This window comes from Canis lupus, chromosome 32 (assembly GCF_011100685.1).
Source record: "Canis lupus familiaris isolate Mischka breed German Shepherd chromosome 32, alternate assembly UU_Cfam_GSD_1.0, whole genome shotgun sequence".
Taxonomy (NCBI): Eukaryota; Metazoa; Chordata; class Mammalia; order Carnivora; family Canidae; genus Canis; species Canis lupus.
In genome coordinates, this window is record NC_049253.1 from 12,910,104 (window position 1) to 12,933,578 (window position 23,475).

A 23,475-nucleotide genomic window follows, 5' to 3' on the forward strand; every position below is an offset into this window, starting at 1 on the left:
CAGCCCCCTGCCCACCTCCCTTTCCTCCACCCCATGTTTGTTTCCCAGAGCTAGGAGTCTCTCATGTTCTGTCACCCTCACTGATATTTCCTACCCATTTCTTCTCCCTTCCCTTTTATTCCCTTTGACTATTTTTTATATTCCCCAAATGAATGAGACCATATAATCTTTGTTCTTCTCCAACTGACTTAGTCACTCAGCATGATAGCCTGCAGTTCCATCCACACTGAAGCAAATGGTGGGTATTTGTCATTTCTAATGGCTGAGGAATATTCCATTGTATACATAGACCACATCTTCTTTATCCATTCATCTTTCGATGGACACTGAGGCTCCTTCCACAGTTTCACTGTTGTGGACATTGCTGCTATAAACATTGGGGTGCAGGTGTCTCGGTTTTTCACTGCAGCTGTATCTTTGGGGTAAATCCACAGCAGTGCAATTGCTAGGTCATAGGGCAGTTCTATTTTTAACTCTTTGAGGAACCGCCAGACAGTTTTCCAGAGTGGCTGCACCAGTTCACATTCCCACCAACAGTGTAAGAGGGTTCCCCTTTCTCCACATCCTCTCCAACACTTGTGAATTCCTGTCTTGTTAATTTTCGCCATTCTCACTGGTGTGAGGTGGTATCTCATTGTGATTTTGATTTGTATCTCCCTGATGGCAAGTGATGCGGAGGATTTTCTCCTGTGCTTGTTGGCCATTTCTATGTTTTCCTCTGTGAAATTTCTGTTCATGTCTTTTGCCCATTTCATGATTGGATTTTTGGTTTTTTGCTGTTGAGTTTAAAAAGTTCTTTATGGATCTTGGATACTAGCCCTTTATCTGATATGTCATTTGCAAATATCTTCTCCATTATGTAGGTTGTCTTTTAGTTTTGTTGACTGTTTCTTTTACTGTGCAGAAGCTTTTTATCTTGATTAAGTCCCAATACTTCATTTTTGCTTTTGTTTTCATTGCCTTCATAGATGTATCTTGCAAAAAGTTGCTGTGGCCATGTTCAAAAAGGGTGTTGCCTGTGTTCTCCTCTAGGATTTTGATGGATTCTTGTCTCACATTTGGATCTTTCAACCATTTTGAGTTCATCTTTATATATGGTGTAAGAGAATGGTCTAGTTTTATTCTTCTGCATGTGGATGTCCAATTTTCCCAGCACCATTTATTGAAGAGACTGTCCTTTTTCCAGTGGATATTCTTTCCTGCTTTCTCGAATATTAGTTGACCATAGAGCTGAGGGCCCATTTCTGGATTCTCTATTCTGTTCCATTGATCTATGTGTCTATTTTTGTGCTAGTACCACACTGTATTGATGATCACAGCTTTGTAGTACACTTGAAATCCGGCATTATAATGCCCCCGGCTCTGGTTTTCTTTTTCGGTATTCCCCTGGCTATTTGGGGTCTTTTCTGATTCCATACAAATCTTAAGATTGTTTGTTCCAACTCTCTGAAGAAGATTGATGATCACAGCTTTGTAGTACAACTTGAAATCCGGCATTATAATGCCCCGGCTCTGGTTTTCTTTTTCAGTATTCCCCTGGCTATTTATTGAAGAGACTGTCTTTCTTCCAATGGATAGTCTTTCCTCCTTTATCGAATATTAGTTGACCATAAAGTTCAGGGTCCACTTCTGGGTTCTCTATTCTGTTCCATTGATCTCTGTGTCTGTTTTTGTGCCAGTACCATACTGTCTTGAAAACCAAGGCTTTGTAGTACACCCTGAAATCTGGCATTATGATGCCCCCAGATATGGTTTTCTTTTTTAAAATTCCCCTGGCTATTCGGGGTCTTTTCTGATTCCACACAAATCTTAAAATAATTTGTTCTAACTGTCTGAAGAAAGTCCATGGTATTTTGATAGGGATTGCATTAAACGTGTAAATTGGCCGGGGTAACATTGACATTTTCACAATATTAATTCTGCCAATCCATGAGCATGGAATATTTTTCCATCTCTTTGTGTCTTCCTCAATTTCTTTCAGAAGTGTTCTATAGTTTTTAGGGTATAAGTCCTTTACCTCTTTGCTTAGGTTTATTCCTAGGTATCTTATGCTTTTGGGTGCAATTGTAAATGGGATTGACTCCTTAATTTCTCTTTCTTCAGTCTCATTGTTAGTGTATAGAAATGCCACTGATGTCTGGGCATTGATTTTGTATCCTGCCACACTGCTGAATTGCTGTATGAATTCTAGCAATCTTGGGGTGGAGTCTTTTGGGTTTTCTATACGCAGTATCATGTCATCAGCGAAGAGGGAGAGTTTGACTTCTTCTTTGCCAATTTGAATGCCTTTTATTTCTTTTTGTTATCTGATTCCTAGGCTAGGACTTCTACTACTGTGTTGAATAGCAATGGTGAGAGTGGACATCCCTGTCTTGTTCCTGATCTTAGGGGAAAGGCTCCCAGAGTTTCCCCATTGAGAATGATATTTGCTGTGGGCTTTTCGTAGATGGCTTTTAAGATGCCGAGGAATGTTCCCTCTACCTCTGCACTCTGAAGAGTTTTAATCAGGAATGGCTGCTGTATTTTGTCAAATGCTTTCTCTGCATCTATTGAGAGGATCATATAGTTCTTGTTTTTTCTCTTGCTGATATGATGAATCACATTGATTGTTTTACGAGTGTGGAACCAGCCTTGTGACCCAGGGATAAATCCTACTTGGTCATGGTGAATAATTTTCTTAATGTCCTGTTGGATCCTATTGGCTAGTATCTTGTTGAGAATTTTTGCATCCATGTTCATCAGGGATATTGGTCTGTAATTCTCCTTTTTTGCCGGGGTCTTTGTCTGGTTTTGGAATTAAGGTGATGCTGGCCTCATAGAACAAATTTGGAAGTACTCCATCTCTTTCTATCTTTCCAAACAGCTTTAGTAGAATAGGTATGATTTCTTCTTTAAACGTTTGATAGAATTCCCCAGGGAAGCCATCTGGCCCTGGACTCTTGTGTCTTGGGAGGTTTTTGATGACTGCTTCAATTTCCTCCCTGTTTATTGGTCTGTTCAGGTTTTCTATTTCTTCCTGTTCCAGTTTTGGCAGTTTGTGGCTTTCCAGGAATGCGTCCATTTCTTCTAAATTGCCTAATTTATTGGCGTATAGCTGCTCATAATATGTTTTTAAAATCGTTTGTATTTCCTTGGTGTTGGTAGTGATCTCTCCTTTCTCATTCATGATTTTATTAATTTGAGTCTTCTCTCTCTTCTTTTTTATAAGGCTGGCTAATGGTTTATCTATCTTACTAATTCTTTGAAAGAACCAACTCCTGGTTGGTTCCTCAGTGCTCCTGGGCCTGCGCTGGCGGATTCGCGCTCCCAGCTGCGCAGCAGCCTCTCCGCAAAGCCGCCGCCTGAGCCCCTCCGAGCTGCTCCCGGGCCACGCAGCCCCCTCGCCCGAGCCCCTCCAAGCTGCTCCTGGGTCAATGAGTGCGCGCTGGAGGCCTTAGGGAGCTCAGTGCACTCTCCTGGGCATGCAGGTGTCTGTTAGTGTCCCCGGGAGCCCGAGGGCATCCCCGCCCTCCTGGGTCCTGCTCCACCTCCCTGCGAGTCCCTTTCCCCCGGGAAGGTCGGTGCAGCTCCTGCTCCTCCGGGACGGGGCTCTCCTGTCCTGGGGACACTCGCCCCGGCCTCAGCCCGGCTCCTCGCGGGCCCCTCCCCCTTGGAGGCCTTTTTTTTCTTCATTTCTTTTTTCCCCGTCTTCCTACCTTGATAGAAGCGTGAACTCTTCTCACTGTAGCGTTCCAGCTGGTCTCTCTTTAAATCTCAGGCCGAATTCGTAGATTTTCCGGATGATTTGAAGGTTATCTAGGTAGTTTGGTGGGGACAGGTGACTTGGGGACCCTACTCTTCCGCCATCTTGCCCCTCCTCCCTACCCCTGCTTTCTTTTGAGGACCATTTGAATGGTAAGTCGTTCTTCCACCTTTCGTTTTCAGGCTGGAGGTGTCCTTAGGTCTAAAATAGTCTGTTGTAGACAGCAAATAGATGGGTCTTGCTTTTTTATCCAGTCTGATACCCTGTGTCTTTTGATGGGATCATTTAGCCTATTCATGTTCAGAGTTACTATTGAAAGATATGAATTTAGTGTCATGGTAATACCTATTCAGTCCCGGTTTTTGTGGATTGTTTCTGTGAACTTCCTCTTTCTTTTACAGGGTCCCCCTTTAGTATTTCTTTTTTTTTTTTTTTTCCCCTTTAGTATTTCTTGCATAGCTGGTTTGGTGGTCACATATTCTTTCAGTTTCTGCCTATCCTGGAAGCTCTTTATCTCTCCTTCCATTTTGAATGAGAGCCTTGCTGGATAAAGTATTCTTGGCTGCATGTTCTTCTCATTTAAGACCCTGAATATATCCTGCCAGCCCTTTCTGGCCTGCCAGGTCTCTGTGGAGAGGTCTGCTGTTAATCTAATATTTCTCCCCATTTAAGTTAGGGATCTCTTGTTCTAGCTGCTTTAAGGACTTTACCTTTGGAATTTGCAAGTTTCACTATTAAATGTCAAGGTGTTGAATGGTTTTTATTGATTTTAGGGGGGGACCTCTCTATCTCCTGCATCTGAATGCCTGTTTCCCTCCCCAAATAGGGAACTTCTCAGCTATGATTTGTTCAAATATGCTTTCTGTTCCTCTGTCCCTCTCAGCACCCTCTGGAACCCCAATTAAACATAGATTTTTGCTTCTGAGGCTGTCGTGTATTTCCCTTAACCTTTCCTCATGGTCTTTTAATTGTTTTTCTCTTTTTTCCTGCATTTCCTTACTTGCCATCAACTTGTCTTCTATGTCACTCACTCGTTCTTCTACCTCATTAACCCTCGTTGTTAGGACCTCCAGTTTGGATTGCATCTCGTTTAATCTATTTTTAATTTCGGCCTGATTATATGTAAAGTCTGCAGTCATGAAGTCTCTTGAATCCTTTATGCTTTTTTCCAGAGCCACCAGTACCTTTATAATTGTGCTTCTGAATTGGCTCTCTGACCTCGAAATGTTATCCAAATTCTATAACTCTGTAACAGAGAGTACGGTTTCTGATTCTTTCTTTTGTGGTGAGGTTTTCCTTCTAGTCATTTTGCTCAGTGCAGAGTGGCTAAAAATGTGTTGTACTGGAAAAAGGAGGAAAGAATAAAAGGAGGGGTATCCTCTAGTTCTATATACTGTAAATCCCTCGACTTCCCCTGGAGCCTTCCAGCACTGCTCCATCAAGAACTTGTGCTCCCCTGTCCTTCTAGCTGGTCTTCTGGGGGAGGAGCTGTTGTGCTGATTCTCAGGTGTGTGTACCTGGGGGACCTACCTCGCCCCCTGCCAGGTGCACAGCTCAGTGGGAGCTGTTTACCCCGTGAGGCCCCTGTTCCCTGTTGGCCCCACTCTGTCCCATGCACAGGGTGACACCAGAAGGAAAAACACCACTGGCAGCAGCCAGCTCTCCAGCCCTGGAGTCAGCTCCCCTAGTAACTACCACAGTCTCCTAGTCTACTCAGGCCTGGGTGCTCTGGGGGTGGAGTCGCTGATCTGCACACTTCGGGGGCACCTGGCAGCAGGAGTGTCCTCGCTGTCCTTTGCCCTCCCGGGGGGAGCACAGGATCCTGGGCTGTGTCCCCCAGTGCCCTGGAATCCAGGGCCTGCGCTGCTGGCATCGTGCTCCTGGGCCATGCAGCCCCCTCTGCCCTGAGCCTCCACCTGAGCTGCTCCCGAAGCCCCACCGGGCGCTTGCTCCAGTCCTTTACCCAGCTCAGCCCCCCCGAGGTATGGGGCGTTCTCTTCAGGGGAGCACTTCCTCTGTTAGTGACCCTGGGAACCTGAAGGCCCCACTGCCCCTCCTGCGGTTCTGCCTGATTTCCCTGCTAAGTGCCCCTCTGTCCAGGAAAAATCCACTGCAGATTTTTAAAATTCCCACTTCTCCCAGGCTGGGCTTTCCTGTCCTGAAGGCTTTTACCACCAGGCCTTAGCCCAGCTCCTTGTGGGGGGTCCCTCCTCCACTTGATTCTTTATTTTCTTTAAGCACCTTCCTATCTTGTTAGAAGCACAAACTCTTCTCCCTGTAGTGTTCCAGTCGTTCTCTTTTAAACTCAGGTTGAATTTGTAGGTTTTCAGAATGATTTGAAAGTTATCTAGGTAAGTTGGTGGCGCCAGGTGACTTGGGGATCCTACTCCTCTGCCATCTTGCCCCACCCCCCAAATTAGAATATTTTAATATATATCAGTTATAAGTATATAGTACTGCTTATATAGTATGTTCATTTAGAAACAGGACTGCCTGTTTATAAGAAGAAATTCTCCACTCTAATTTGAATCTATTCAAAAATTGTTAATGTAATTTAGTGCCTTTTGGCATATGTATCTTACCAGAACCATGCTGTCAAGAGAAATAACTCCTTTGTCTTCTGTACTACCATATCTGTGGCAGTGAGAAGAGGAGAGGTTTCATATTATCAGAGTTACTTGCAGTATTAATACACTTTGGTGACAGCAATCACAATAATGGGGCAAATCATTGCCAATTTTTATTCATTTCCTGTCAGTTCGTCATCCTGCCTTCCTGTATTCTCTTACAGATAGCTTATGGATATATATCACCTATCTTTTTGTGTGTGAATTCTCCCAAGAATTTTTAATCCTTTTAATTCTCTATTGAAAGAAGTCCTTGCTTTATTACTGATTTTGTTGGTGAAAGTCTGTATCTTTGAGTTTGGTTGGTTGCTTGATAAGAATGCCTATTATACCTACCATATGGTAATGATTAGAATTGTAGAACCATATAAGTGCTGAAATTCAAGAGGACTTCCAAGATCAAGTTGTCTAAATGTCTCATAAAGTAGATGTGTCAGAGATGTTGCTAATAGCGTGTAATATCAGAGATTAAACTCCAAATTCCTAGCTTTTTCTCTACCATTACAGTAAACCAGAGAATCAAGAATTGTTCTATGCCTGATTCTATACAACATGACCAAAATTTGAGATGGTTTATTCACTTGTTCCTTCCGTAGTGGTATAAATGGAAAATGTAAATTATCTTTTTAATTGCTTAATGATTCCCTTAGGGATTCCACATGGTATTTCATTCTTTAATTTATCCCAAACCTCTTCCTCCAGGTGCTGAACTCCCTTAAACAATTTTATTTAATTTTGTTTTTGTTTTTATTTCCAACTTTAACAGGAAAATTTCCCCTATTTTTTTAAATTTATTCATGAAATGTACTATGTATGGGATAACAATGAATAGAGCACAATAAGGCTGTGCTGTGTTGTGGGGGCTGGGAGATTAGCTAAGCATACTCTGTTAGCTAAGTGATTCTTTTAACATATTTGTCTTCCTGTGTGTATAATTCAAATGACACCTTAGTAAAATGGCAAAATGTCACAGACTTTCATCACAGATTGTCAAAGATATGAAGAATTTTCCCAAGAGGATGCTTTCGGTTTGAATGTGCCTATCTTTAATTGATTGTATTTTCAAAGATAGATGTTTCTAAGAGCTATATTTTGTCTAAGTCAATAATTTAGACAATTTAGATATAATAATATATCTTCTCTTATTTTTTGCAGGGGGCTATTCATGCCAAGTATGATGCAATTGATAAAGATACTCCAATTCCTACAGATAGACAAGTATGATTTAGATTTTCTTCAACATCCTAAGATAGTTCTGCCAAATCTTTAAATTTTAGGAAAACAGGAGAAATTTTATTACGAATACTCAGCAGCCATCATATGTATATAGTATTAGAGTAAGCATAGCTCTTATTTTCTTCACAAGTTAGTGACTCAGAACTATTTCTTAAAAGAGTTAAGAGCAGGTAACTTTTCCTAATGTACTTTTTTATCTGAAGAATTTTCCCTTTATTTAGACCAGATTGTAAAGGAAGGTTTTTTGAAAACTATATTAATATATACCTTTTCATTAGAAATGGTCTTTTTTTTTTGTTTAAGTATACATACAACTTTTTTGGTGCTTCCAGAGGACTAACATAAAATTTAAAATCCTCAGACACCAAGATTATGTAAGTGCTCTATTCTGAAATTCAAGACACAGTCTTTCCTTTTCCTTATCTTGACATCTATTGGAGATCACGACTGTATTCCAGTTCTACCTGATTGTTTCACTGTTTTACAGATTGAAGTGGACATTCCTCGGTGTCATCAGTATGATGAACTATTATCATCACCAGAAGGTCATGCAAAATTTAGGCGTGTATTAAAAGCTTGGGTCGTGTCTCATCCTGATCTTGTATATTGGCAAGGTAACTTCCCCCCCACCCCCAATTATTAAGACTCTTTTTGAAGTATTTGGAGCATGTTGCATGACTAACAATTTGAAAAATTGAAACAAAACATCAAAATATCCTTGGCTTTCAAGAAAGTTGATACTGAAGTTACCCATTTTTTGAAAGAGCTTTTTTTAAAATTTTGTCTAAATGCCTGGTGGATATCATTTGAATGTATGATATTTAATTAAACAATTTGCCATAATGTTGATTAGGAAAGTAGGAAGAATATTCTGTGCTGTTGTAATCTTTGGGGATACTTTTTTATTGCTTATGTACATTATAGAATAATATTGTACCATAAATAATTTGGGGCTAATTGATAATCTTGTCATTGAATGATTTACAACTTGGTTATCATGGTTATTAGGAATTAGAAAATAGGATACCACCCTAAATGCTCATTTTATTTGTTATCTCTTCTTTTTTAAAAATAATTTTGATGTTCCATATCCTTGATATTTAGCCCTTCTCATTTTCAAGAATAAGATGCCCATTCTTCCCAGTTCCATTTTTTAATTTGTTGTTATGAACAGTAGTTTTTATTTTTAAATCTAAATATCTATCTGGCCAAACTTAAATTGAAGCTATTATTCTTCCTAGCCTTGTCCATTGTAGATTTCCATTTCTTCCTAACAATTATCAGATAGATTTATGTGCCTTCCTTTAACATGACAACATATGAATAGCATTGTTATCAATAAAAGAAATATGTCTAGGGCAGCGCCAGCGGTTTAGCTCCACCTTCAGCTCAGGGTGTGATCCTGGAGACCCGGGATCGAGTCCTGCATCGGGCTCCCTGCATGGAGCCTGCTTCTCCCTCTGCCTGTGTCTCTGCCTCTCTCTGTGTGTCTCTCATGAGTAAATAAATAAAATCTTAAAAAAAAAACTCTAGGAAATAGATATTATTAAAAATTTTTAAATAAAAGAAATATGTAATATATTTGTATTTTACTTCACAATTTCTAAAAGATTGCTTTTCATCATCTCAGAGAAACTTGTAAGACAAATTTCCATCTCCAGGATAAGGATATATGCTTAGAGATGTTAAAATGATGCCAAAATCACACAGGATCAGAGATGAGACCATATTCTAAGTCTTCTATCAATTTTACATTTTTTGATTACTATATTTCTCTCTTTAACTCATAATAATATTGATAATAACAATAGCTGATTTGTATTGGGCATTTACTATGTACCAGTCATTATCAATTATGCTTCACACTACCCAATGATGTAATATATTTCTGGATGGGTAATACTTATAATGCTTAATCTATATAAAAGTAATGTGGGGAACTGAATAAGGTATGTATATACACTTATATGGATTTATATTTATTGAATTATTTCTCCCCAACCCCTTGTAATCAGGTCTTGATTCACTTTGTGCTCCATTCCTATATTTAAATTTCAATAATGAAGGTAAGCCTGTTTATCATTTAAATAATCATTGTACATATTTTTCTAAAATATTTTATTCAGACAGGAAAGGTTTTTGTTTTTGTTGTAAGGTTCTTGACTCTTCATAGTAGATACTGTAAATTTCTGTGAAATAATCTGTTAGACTCATTTTAGAGGATGTAAGATTAATCTATCACTAGAGTTTCAGTTGTGACCAGGCAATGACTAGAAATTTAGGGAGAATCTAAATATGAATTCATCTTCTGAGATGACCATTTAATGAAACTTTGGAGAAAATTTTGACTTTTTTAGAGATTAGCTTTAGTCTATGTATACTTTCTGAATAGTTTATAAAGAAATAAATAGTGGTCTTGTATCTCCAAAGCTGATCATTTCAGTTATTCCTTAATGAAGACTTTTCTTGTTCTCCCTCTTGAATGCATATAGCACCTTGTATTTCTGGAAATGTATCTTGTGCATGTTTTTTAGTTATTTATATACTAATATAGTAACCCTTTCTTTGTTTAGTAGCTTTTTTTAATGGCAAGTTTTTTTATTTTCTGCCCCCTTTTTATAAAGCCTCTTTTATAGAAGGTTTTTCAAAAACTATTTGTTAAATTTAATTGATTCTAATCACTAATGATATCACATAGAGAGGCTGCTACCCTATATATCATGAATCTCCAGAAATTTCAATCTTGAAATCTCCCATCTTTTTCAAATTCTATTTCATGTCAGAATTTACAAAGATTTCAGGAATTTAGTAGAGATAGCATAATTCCAGAGAGCTATAATTTCACTATTTGAGTGATTTTTTAAAATGCACTGTTCTCTGACATCAATACTCATTAATCTAGAACAGAGATTTTGCTGTGTTTAGTCAAGCATAGTCTATTATCACACATTGATCAAAAAATGAGATCTGTGTTTCAAAGAACAGTTTATGACTAGAGTTCCTAAATCCAAAGTTCTCAGACTCTTTTGTTTGTATCAACAAAAATTAAGGATCTTGAGGTCTGTATGGCTCATTAATGATGAGGAAATTTAGAGATTTTGTTTCTGGTAATAAAAGTTTTTATTGTTGTGGGATAATGATTGCCACTCTCATTTGAAACTGAAAAATTACTAGGGTGGTTATTTTTTGTTGCCCAAAATATTTCCGTTTTAAAGACAGAGGGTTCCCCTCCCCACTTAATTTTGTGTTTCCATCAATTGTTAACATGACTCTTGTTTAATAGTAGATTCAAGGATTGTGTGCTGAGTGGCTTCTAGTCATTTACCCCATTGGCTAATTTGCTATGTATCTTTGCCTTATTCTTTCTTAGCTTTGGCTTATGCTTGTATGTCTGCCTTTATCCCCAAATACCTGTATAACTTCTTCTTGAAAGACAACTCACACGTAATACAAGGTAAGCAAATGTCTTTACTTGCCTTTTTACAAAGAAAGTGCTTATGTCAAAAGTAACAATACTCAGTTACATTTATGATGGTGACCCAATAAAATATGATAATAACCCATCACTAAAACCGATAAAGAGACCATTAAGTTTAGTCTTTCTTCCAAATCTATAGAGAATTATGATATTTTTCTACTACTAACCGAAGACAAATATGTTTTATAGGAAGGAAGTTGCTTTTTGCTTTTATGTTAATTTAGTAAATCCAACTTCAAGAGTCATGTAATGTCAACTTCTGAGAATTTATGAAATTATGTATTATAAGAGTGTATCTTATATCTTATTGAGATATGTCCCATACTTATTCATAGTTTCCTTATTACCTTTATCAGTAATATTTATTATAGAATTGGCATATACTCTTTAAGATTCCAGCAATACCAAAATGAGTGGATTTAATAACAGCACTTTGGATGATACCAAGATTTCAGAGACTATACAATGCAAATAACTTGTCAAATAGTGACCAAAACAAACTGAAACAATTAAACAATTAAAGATAGAAAATATTCAGGTGAGTATTTGTGTATCACAAAAGGTGATTCCTTAATCTTTAGTTAAGTAAAGTCAGAAATAATGCTGTTATTTTTAAAGCTAACATGAATCCAAAATATTAACTGAACTTTCATATCAAAAGCCTGGAAATAATCTTTTCCCAAATTTATCAGACCTCTGTTAAAGCATAGCACCTAGCTAAATTCCTTTACTTTAAGAAAGATGAAGATATTTGGAGAATCCTCAAAAAAAAAGGGGGGGAGGGCAATTAAATCAGAACTTATAAAATGAATTAGCTAGCTCTTAGAGGGCCATATTCCATAGTTTCTATTACATGTGTTTTTCTTTTAGTTCTGTATAGATTCCTATTTCAAAATATAGAAATTATTTACCTCCAAAAAGTTTTTTCTAGTAGTTGTTTTATAATACAGATATTTTATATTGATAATGAATTTCCAACTTGAGAAAGATGAGTTTTTATACTTTTTAACTGCAGACTTTTAAAATACACTTTAAAAAGGCTTATTAAACAGATAAACAGGACAAGATCGTGTTTCATATAAGTACAAGAGAAACCATAGTGTACACAACATGAATTTGGAAGGACTTAGAAAGGCCAAAACTAGTCTTAGTTTGTTAATCAGTAATATATTTTAACATTTAATATTGTAATTAAAAGACTACACTATTATTTAAAGTTTATTTTTGTGTTAATAATTTTCTCATAAATACAAAAATGAATACTTATAAGTCAATGAAATAAACATTACATACTACTATATTAGCATAGAGGATGAAGTTGGGAAATAATTTTGTGTTTTTTCAAATTTTCTTTTCTTTTTGGTAGCAAAGGGAAGAGAGAGTATGTCTAGAAAGGTTTCATTAAAGAGAGAATATTTACTGATGAATTGGAAATTTAAGTAGGAATTTACTTGGCAGAAAAGGATAAAAATATCCTTAAGACAGAGGACAAAGACGAGAACTACAGTAAAAACATCCAGAATGGGTTGATAAAATAGCCAGTAGTCAAGTCTATTGCCTGAAATCCAAAAAAACTAAAGAAGGAGGTGAAACAGTATGCTGATTATTTGTTACTAATCAAGTAATGTTCCCATGTGTGGGAACTTTCTAAATTTCATCTTGTATCCATATTATGAAATTGTTTTTGAGAACAAACAGATGACTTATTTATAAATAGCTGCATAAAAATATGAGTGTCATACAAAATCCTTACACTGTTATTTGAAAAGTATGTAATGAATTAAGAATCTGTTTTAGGGATCCCTGGGTGGCGCAGTGGTTTGGCGCCTGCCTTTGGCCCAGGGCGCGATCCTGGAGACCCGGGATCGAATCCCACGTCGGGCTCCCGGTGCATGGAGCCTGCTTCTCCCTCTGCCTGTGTCTCTGCCTCTCTCTCTCTCTCCTCTGTGACTATCATGAATAAATAAATAAAATCTTTAAAAAAAAAAAAAAAAAGAATCTGTTTTAAAGAGAGGTGTAAGAATTTTTAATTTGGAAGGAATAAAAGGGAAAAAAACTTTTATTTTATATCTCATTGCAAAAAATTAAAAGGTATAAAGTTTCACTAAAACAAAAAATGTATATTACACATGATTTTGTGCAGTAGTGCAAGATTAAACTTCACTTGAAGTCTAAGGGGAATTTTCAAAAATATCTTGATTTTCTTCTTAAAAAATAACATAACATTTACCCTTACATAGGTCACCTGTTAAAAAATACTATTTAAGGGATATTATTATGGCTCTAGATGTATATCTTCATTATTAGAAATCACAATTAGAATGTTCTATGAACATTTTAAGAGTCAGCAGTAATATCCTTGAATTTTTGTTTTAAATATCTAGCTAGTTCACTCACTCTATGTTTAAAATTTTTTGTTTTTTAAAAAAAGATTTTACTTATTTATTGACAGAGAGAGAGAGCAAGTGAGCACAGCAGGGAGAGCAGCAGTCAGTGGGAGAGGGAGAAGCAGGCTCCGTGCTGAGCAGGGAGCCCAATGTGGGGCTTGATCTCAGCACCCTGGGATCATGACTGAACCAAAGGCAGATGTTTAACCAACTGAGACACCCAAGTACCTCTCCTTGAAATTCTTTGTTTTATTTTGACTACTGGTCTATTTATCTGTACTACCCTTAAATTCTCTGAAGTTGATTTCTAAATCAAAGGACATATACACTTCAATTTTTTTTTTAATTTACTTTAGGGAACCTTTAAGTACATTTTTGAAATAACTCAAAATATCACCTAGTGCTGACTTCATCAGTTCTACTATATCCTACCTTAAAAATTTTTTTCCAAATAAAACAAACCATAGTATATCTCATTCCAAAGTTTGTCCTGAGCAACCAAAACTTTTGCCAGCCTTATGACTCATATTTCCATGAGATGATATGTAGTATATAATAATATAAATGTATATATATATTTATGTGTATATTTTATATAAATACTTATGTATTTGTGTATATTTTATACATATATATGCAATTATAGCACATATCATATATCATAAATCCACTATGGATATTTGGTAGAATACAAGGAATATGTTTTCATGATGGATTAGGTTTCTTCAGTCCATCCTTACTTAGCCACATAATACCACATAGTAATTATCTTTTATCAGGCTTAGGTAAGAATGATATTTAATAAACTAGAGCCTAGCTGTGGGGAATTGCCTGAGGCATGGTTTTGTAGTTTAAAACAAAGTGTACTTTTTAAAAGTTAATAACTATATGCTTTCATCAACATATAGTTGAATGCTTACAATTACTGATGTTGTGTACCTCTAGCTCCTAGGTAAGTTAGGACTGTAAACATACTTTGCTAATTAGAATTGGAAAGAAAATTAAACAATGGGCCATTGGGATCTGACCTGAGTTTTTACTTCAATCTGTAACTCTTGAAGCTGATGTGAACTGTAACTTTCTTGTTTTCAAAGAAAAGATGAGACAGTGGATAGAATGTATTCTGTTGCTATAAACACCAAGTCAAGAAAAGTATTAATCAAATACCTATTCTTTACCCAACACCCATGGGTAAAAGTTCAAATTAGATCCAGAATTCAGCTTTATCATGGTATTGAGAACAGCACCGCCTCATCTTTTCTTTCTAGTGCTTCTTGGTGCTCCTTTTTATAAAATATGTATCGTTGCTTATAGGTAAATAATTATACAATACAATATGCTCATTAGAAGCAAAATTTTATTTTTTTGTTGTTTTTCTTTGAAGTACTACTTTAAATTCCAATTAGTTAACATACAGTGTAATAGTAGGTTCAGGAGTAGAATTCAGTAATTCATCCCTTACATAAAACACCCAGGTAGGGATCCCTGGGTGGCGCAGCGGTTTGGCGCCTGCCTTTGGCCCAGGGTGCGATCCTGGAGACCCGTGATCGAGTCCCACATTGGGCTCCCTGCATGGAGCCTGCTTCTCCCTCTGCCTGTGTCTCTGCCTCTCTGTCTCTCTCTGTGTGACTATCATGAATAAATAAATAAAATTTAAAAACAACAAAAAAATACCCAGGTAGAAGTAAAGTTTTAATTGAGGAAAAGAGGGGGAAGGCAACTTATATTAACAGATTGTCATAGATTTAGTACTATTTCTTTAAATATTAAAATTAAGGTACTTTAAAAAATAAAACCAAAAAAAGCAGACAATATTTTTATAGGTTATTTTCACCAAGTAATTGGTTTGATCTACTTTATTGAAAGAAGTTGAAGTTACTAAGAGAAAATGTTCATTGAGTTATTGTCATTTTTTTAAACCTATGGGAAGTACTTTATCATGTGACACCACATAACAGCCATATTTACAGACACCTAACCATAGTGTAGATTTGAATAGGGAGATGGCTCAAAAATAGCAATAGTAGTAGTTCCAAGTATTGACCTTTATTTGATAAAGGAAAACAGTTTTGATGATTGATTTATCAGAGTTTTAAAATGCAATTTTATATAGTTCTTATTTTCTTAAAAGAACTACTGTTTTAAACTAAATATAAACAAGGTACGGTTTATTCACATAACAAAACTGCATTTGAAAACAAGCTTAAAAATTTCCCACCTCAGTCTTTTTTTCTCTTCTCAGCATTACAAATGCTTCATTCCATCATGCTGAACTCCTCAGCATCTTCCATGTCATTTCCAGGGGAATCCCTGAGTAGTGAATGTCTGTCTTCCTTCAGAAAGACACAGATAACCTGGAATTTTTCTTACCATATTCTCCAGTATTTCTACAACTCCTACTTTCTGCTCTTTTGAGATATCCCTCTTTGTGGCACATCTGGAAAAACATACAGCTAGAAACCTTTTCAGCTAGGAACCTGAAAACCTAAATTATGAGGCTGGCTATGTCATAAACTAGAGAATAATCCTAAATAGTCATGAAAACTCCCCAGTCCTCTGTTCTTAACTGCAAAATATAAGTCACATTTATTCAGTCTTTTATTATTATGTATCTTCACAATAACCATCAGATTTAAGTAAGGCAGCATTCTACTCACTTTATTTTCAAAATAGAGCATAGCTGTGGGGAATTGCCTGAGGCATGGTTTTGTAGTTTAAAATGAAAAAAGTCATTTTAATTTCAAAAAGAAAAAAAAAAAGTTGAGCTCCTTGAGGTATGTGTTAATTTTGTCTTTTTACGTAGTAAAAATATGATTTCCTTGAGTGACGGTTGCCAGAATCTTGTTCAGATTAGAACGCAGTGAGTAAATTGACAAGAATAGTATTTTGTTGAAAGAGTGGAAAAAATAAGGAAATAATCCTCATATTTTAACTGAACTTTATGAATTAAAATAGGATTAGAATCAACAACATGTATTTTTGTTTACCCATATGTCTATATCCCGATTAACATCTTGTTCATTCTTAATCCTAAATATCGCAAAGTAGAGCCCTTAGATGAAAATATGTTAGAACTGGAACAAAGGCCTATCTCTGTATATATAAACAAATTTGAAGCATAATTATTCTATTGATTGCTTATAAAGTGTTCTTTATTTAAGTATCTGTTCCACTTTCTGAATATACAGTAAATGCAATACAGATTTAATATTGCTAGAGAAACTGTATGTTGAATTTAATAGGAAAATATCACATATATAATCTGTGATTTAAGAAATGAACTGATAGTTAAGAAGGTAGAAAATAAATTGTGCCACAGCATTTTGGTATGTTTAATAATTAGTAGTGATTAAAATGCTAATAAAACAGAAAATTACCTATTAAAGTATATTTTCCTCTTGGAGAAATTAAATATCATTCAAAATGTATATAAAACAGTAATTTCTTTTAATAAGATGTCTTTATTTTGAAGTATCATGTAAAAATGTTGATTGTCTAAAACTTCATTGTTGTTCCAGAGTATCTGACTGTGTTCTCACAGATGATTGCATTCCATGATCCAGAGTTGAGCAATCATCTCAATGAGATTGGATTTATTCCAGATGTAAGTACTTGGTACATTAATAGAACATGAAATAAAAAATAGAGTAAAAATTGGTAGCACAAAGGGGTACTGTTTTTAAAAATTTGTTGTTGGGCAGCCCCAGTGGCGCAGCCATTTAGCGCTGCCTGCAGCCCAGGGCCTGATCTTGGAGACCAGGGATCGAACACACATCGGGCTCCCTGTGTGGAGCCTGCTTCTCCCTCTGCCTCTCTCTCTCTCTCGCTCTGTATCTCTCATGAGTAAATAAAATAAAATCTTAAAAAAAAAAAAATTGTTGTTACGGGTATCCCCGGGTAGCTCAGCGATTTAGTGCCACCTTTGGCCCGGGACATGATCCTAGAGTCCCAGAATCAAGTCTGTTGTTGGGCTCCCTGCATGGGGCCTGCTTCTCCCTCTGCCTGTGTCTCTGCCTCTCTCTCTCTCTCTCTCTCTCTCTCTTTCTCTTTCTCTTTCTCTGTCTCTCATGAGTAAATAAAATCTTTAAAAAAATAAAAATAAAAATTTGTTGTTCCAAGAAGTCCATATGTTTAAACCAGTTCCTATTACTAATTATAGCCTTCTGTTATAAAGTTTGTGTGATTACCTTACATATTCCCACTTTAAGTAAAGGGAAAGTATGTTGTTTTTTTTGGCACTATCAAATTGTTTTGAAAAATCCTTTAGTTCGAATGTTGTAATAAACTGTGCTGCTATAAGTGTTTTACTTGAATTTTGATATTCAGGCCTGCTTTTGAAGCAGTAGGAAACTTAAACTTTAGTGAATTTTTAAGTAGCAGCTTCTGTATTTTTCTTGATATATTTCCCTCAGAAGCTTTGCCAGATTTTGGCTTACTTCATTAGCTTCTTAATAGTCCATGTCAACCCAAAAGTCGGAGTTGACTCTTAAAGATTAGTCATGGTTAGCCTGTTACTCATCAGTGTTATGTGATGTGGAGTCAAACCTCTTTTAAAAGTCTTCCGGAGTATGGTATCATAGGTTTTTGTAAACCTCAAAAGAAACATATTTGAATTTTTTTTTAATTTATTCATGAGAGACAGAGAGAGAGAGAGAGAGGCAGAGACATAGGCAGAGGGAGAAGCAGGCTCCATACAGGGAGCCCGACGTGGGACTCGATCCCGGGTCCCCAGGATCACGCCCTGGGCTGAAGGCAGCACGAAACCGCCGAGCCATCCGGGCTGCCCAAAAAAAAAAAAACATATTTGAGATAGAGATCCCCTCATTCCATCTTAACTTTCTTTGTTTCTTGATCATGCCTTTCCTTTTAAGGCTCTTATTCAGGGACCAGTATATTAATGGTAAGATTAGAGGTGAAAAAATGTTTATATTAACACTTAACTAATGTATTTAAAGTGTTAATAATAATTATAGTATGAATATTTGCAGAGTACTTTGAAGTTTAAAAATATTTCCATTAACATTATTTAATTCTCAAAAACAAACCTGCAAGACATATGAAGCAGATAATTTCAGCATTTGAGAAATATAATGTTTGAGAAGATGACAAAACTAATTAGTCACAACTAAAATTTTAACTTACATCATTTGACAACCCTCTGCCCCTAGTCTAGTTTATCTTCCATTGGGAGAATAGAGACTAAAACATAGGTATACTTATTCCTAGTTCATTTCTCTTTGTATTGTGTTTTGTATTATTCTGTAATGTAACCATCCTTAACATTTACAGTGTCTTTTGCTTCTAGGCTTCTGGAGAAATACCTTTTACTTAAGTACCTGGTTTATTCTGTGAGGGCTCCAAAAAGAACATGTACAGGTTAAGAAATAAAATAAGGACAAGCCCTATAATTATATAATGATAAAAGACCTTATAAAAAAAAGAAAAAAAAAGACCTTATAAACAAAAAATTAACCAGTATACATATTATCATGTTAAGTATTCAGTTTTTACATAACCCCACCTTTCTTACTTCACATTATGGGAGGTATAAGACAAAACTACATTAAATATTATGGCTGGAGTTGAAGAAATTATAGAGGATCTGACTGCCAAGTTGGTAATGGAATAAAGTATTTGAGGGGGAAAGAATACTAATAGCTAAAACACAGACTAAAAGAAGGGATTATTTTCAAAGAATTCTCTTGAAAGTACCTAACTATGCCCAGTAGTAAACAGAAAATTGCACTGGGCCAGACGTGTTGGTGATTGACAAAAAAAAATTTATGCAGAAAAATATGTATGGAATTACAAAGACAGCCTGATAAAATTTTGAGACATATTCATGAATATAGATGATATTAAGAAAGGACTCATCAAAGGAAATATATAGTCCATATTTGCTTTAGTTAATCAGAAAAATTGAATTCGGAATGAGTATAGTATGAGGATGGTGAGCAAAAAATATTGCTAAAAAAATAATGCCAACATATATTAAGTGCTTATTGTGTGCCATGCCCTGCTCCACCCTCTTTAAATAAGCCACTTATCTAATCCTCACAAACTTATAAATCTAATTGAACAATGACTATTAAATATTTATACATAAAATTAATTTAGAAAAGGCTAATAGCTGAATGGAAATAAAATTTTAACTAACAGTAGTAAAAAAAGATAAGAGTAGGTGAGAACTCAGCTTAAAAGTGTTGTAATGTTTTTATATTATATGAAGGAAAAATAAATATACTCCTTATACTTTAACATCAAGTCAGGGATCTTTTCACATCTGGGATTTGATTTAACTCCACTGAAACTAATAAATGAGCCTGTTACAGTTTCATAGCTGCTAGCAGAAAACCCAAGACTCCTGGTTCAGAGACAAAGGACATTATCCCTCATAGCACAGCAAGCAGCAGGAGTATTAGCATATATATCTTGATTTTCTAACCATACATACATTTTCTAATATGTTTGTATCAAAACAGCCTTGGAAAATATAATCCAGGGATGCCTGGGTGGCCCAGCGGTTGAGCATCTGCCTTTGGCTCAGGGCGTGATCCCGGGGTCCTGGGATCAGGTCCCACATTGGGTTCCTTGCAGGGATCCTGCTTCTTCCTCTGCTTGTGTCTCTGCCTCTCTCTCTGTGTCTCTCATGAATAAATAAATAAAATCTTTAACAACAACAACAAAATAAATAAATAAATAAATATATATATATATATTTTTTTTTTTCCAGAACAAAAGGCAGTTAGTGTCTCCACTCACAAGAAATGCAGAAGTATAGAATGCATATTAAAATTTTAATGGTAATCATTAAGGAAATAGAAAGAGAATGTATAACTTCTAAATCAATGGGAGGGGTGAGGGGGTGTGTGGAGCAAAGTCAACCGAAACTATAAAAACATCATAGAATGTAAGCTAATTAGATTGACTAATAAAAGAAATTTTCAGACATTTAAGAAATCCATAAATCCATTTACGCTATTTATGAGATAAAAATTTAAGGATATTGGTCAAAGAAGGAGATAAAAAGTATGAGTTAGGCAAATACTAACCCAAATACAGTAATATTAATATAAACTCGTAAAACGAAAAACATAAACATAAAACAGACATACCCATAAGTAGATATTGGTATGTGACAGAAATGGCTATATAAATCATTTAGAAAAGAGCAGATTGTCAAACAAATGGCTCTAATACAGTGGGTAACTACATGGAAGGGAGTGGAAATGAAAGCCAATTTCATATGATATATAAAAATAAGTTCTAGATTGACTAGAAGACCTAACTAATTAAGGAGTGTCATATTCATTATTTACATCTAGGAAGGAATTTTCACAGAAGTTACAGAAAGTACAAACATAATATTTTAAAAAGAGAAAATTAGAGGAGAGATACAAAGGAGCCTTCCGTTCTATTGATAATGTATTATTTTGATTTTTTAAATTTCCAAAACAATTGTCAAAAATTGTTAATTTCTGTTAAATCTGAATGGAGAGTATATATTGGTGTTTATTAAATGTGCTGCTACAGAGAGTGAGGTAATTATTCAATAATATATATGTGATATCTTTGATTTATGCTTCCCTCTTTATTATGACCCCCTTCAATAATTAATGGGGCATTTTTATGTAATTTATTTTTTTAAAGATATTATTTATTCATGAGAGAGAGAGATATGCAGAGACACAGGCAGAGGGAGAAGCAGGCTCCCTGCAGGGAGCCTAACGTGGGACTCAATCCTGTGTCTCCAGGATCAGGCCCTGGACTGAAGGCAGCACTAAACCGCTGAGCCACCTGGGCTGCCCTTTTTGTGTAATTTCTTGTAAAAATTCTTTAATCCTGGTATTATTATGAAGTAATACTGATTTATATATGTACTATGATTAATCTTACGAGATACAAGTCATATGGGATGGGAAACAGTTTCTTGTGTGATGAGAATGTCTAGTACATGACAAGTGCTGAGCCTCACTGGCCCCCATCCACTGATTGCCTGTAGTAATCCCCTAATTATGATGACAATTAAATGCTTGCATGTATTTCTGAAAAGTGACTCTACATATATTTCCAAACACCCTCTAGAGAATACTTTTTTCAATATTGAGAATCCTAGATTAAACAAAGAAAAATAAGGGAAAGGAGAATATATCTCACCGGCAAAAAAATGTCTTTTTACAATTCTCTTGTCTCAGAGACTAAGCAAACTGCAAGGTATTTAGCAAAGATAAAATTTTAATAGAAGATTGAGGGTTTTTTCTAAATCTTTTATCTTGCTTTTTTTTTTTATTGGCCTGTTTCTCGTCTGTAGATAATATGAAAATATTAAGACTACTTTTAAATTTAATTGTGAAAACAGATTTGGTATTTTTAATACAGAGAGTGTTGATAGTGAATACTGGGGGAAAGCATGTGATGATATGCAGGATTTTTCTAACATTTTACTTTATTAATAATCATATTTTTAGTTGCATTTCAGTAGTTTGTGCAGTAGGTTTTGTTTCTTTGTTTCCCCTTGAATTACTATCTTCAGTGTTCTACTTTTAAAATAATTGCTTAGGTGACTTTCTGCATCACTAACAGTATAGGCTAGGTTCATTGAGGGCAGGGGTGGGCACTTTTGTAGTAAGATTCTGAACCAAGTTTCCTACTCAATAACTAATCCTATCAAAGTAAGCCCTCATTAATCTCCCGTCATTGAAATGCAGGCTCTCATTGCAGGAAAGACTGATTTCTGGCTCCTTTCCATTTGCTGTGGGTCACAGAATTCTAAATATTGAGCACTGTTGGAGCTTGAATAGTTAGGAATACTATGCACTGATGTGATGCTTAAATTATATATGTCATGGTAGTTATGTGATTTGCATATAAATAGTGTGAGTAACTTGTATTTGGCAAAATTGGGGCCAGGGTGATTTTTATCATTTTTGTTTTGGTGTATATTTCTGCTTCTGAAAATATACAAGGCCTTTGAAATGAGAACATAAAAGTATGTTTCTTCATTCCTAAGGAAACTATTTTTCTGAAGTGCCATGAATAGCATTCAGCTTACAAATTATGAACAGTTGTCAGGTGGCCATTAAGATAAATGATAAGAGCTGTATCTCAGTTCTATATGTGCCTTTTGAACCTACTGTCACTTCTAAAGATAAAGCAAACAAATTCAGTGGTAAGCAAGTATGGTGGCAAACCACTGTCATTTAACTGCAATATTAATGGATGCTTATACTACTACTGACTCCTTTCTTCTCAAAATTTATATTCAGCTTGGTTTATACTAACAGAAAATGTGAAAGGATTACTAAGAAATATTTTTTCATTTGTTTTTATTGAAGTTAGATTTGCCAACATAGAGTATAACACCCAGTGCTCATCCCATCAAGTGCCCTCCTCAGTGCCTGTCACCCACTTACCCCAAACTCCTGCCCACATCCCCTTCCGCAACCCTTTTTTCATTTTCCAGAGTTAGGAGTGTCTAATATTTTGTCTCCCTCTCTGATTTTTCCCACTCAGTTGCCCTCCTCTCCCTTATAATCCCTTTCACTATTCCTTATATTCCCCATATGAGTGAAACCATATGGTGATGTCCTTCTCCGATTGACTTATTTCACTCAGCATAATACCCTCCAGTTCCAACCACATCAGAGCAAATGGTGGGTATTCATCCTTTCTGCTAGCTGAGTAATACTCCATTGTGTGTGTGTGTGTGTGTGTGTGTGTATCTTCTCTATCCATTCATCTGTCGAAGGACATCGTGGCTTCTTCCACAGTTTGGCTATTGTGGACAATGCTGCTATGAACATTGAGGTGCAGGTGTCCTACCATTTCACTATATCTGTATCTTTGAGATAAATATGCAGTGGTGCAATTTGCCGAGTCATAGGGTAGCTCTATTTTTAACTCTTTGAGGAACCTCCACACAGTTTTCCAGAGTGGCTGCATCAGCTTGCTTTCCCACCAACAGGCAAGTGGGTTCCCCTTTCTCCACATCCTCTCCAACATTTG

The 23,475-nt window shown here is 35.9% G+C and overlaps 1 protein-coding gene across 7 annotated transcripts in view; it reads left to right on the top strand.

Annotated features, from left to right (window-relative positions):
• The window catches only part of TBCK (TBC1 domain containing kinase), a 222,984-nt gene that overhangs the window by 83,482 nt on the left and 116,027 nt on the right, over positions 1-23,475 (top strand). For all 7 annotated transcript variants that reach the window (XR_005382727.1, XR_005382726.1, XM_038581969.1 and 4 more), the window contains 5 exons: positions 7,525-7,587; positions 8,093-8,219; positions 9,621-9,671; positions 10,976-11,059; positions 16,989-17,074. Coding sequence is in view for 5 of the 7 variants with exons in the window: in XM_038581969.1 (XP_038437897.1) it covers positions 7,525-7,587; positions 8,093-8,219; positions 9,621-9,671; positions 10,976-11,059; positions 16,989-17,074 (411 nt within the window). In the remaining 2 variants the exon portion in view is untranslated. The remainder of the gene's footprint in view (positions 1-7,524; positions 7,588-8,092; positions 8,220-9,620; positions 9,672-10,975; positions 11,060-16,988; positions 17,075-23,475) is intronic.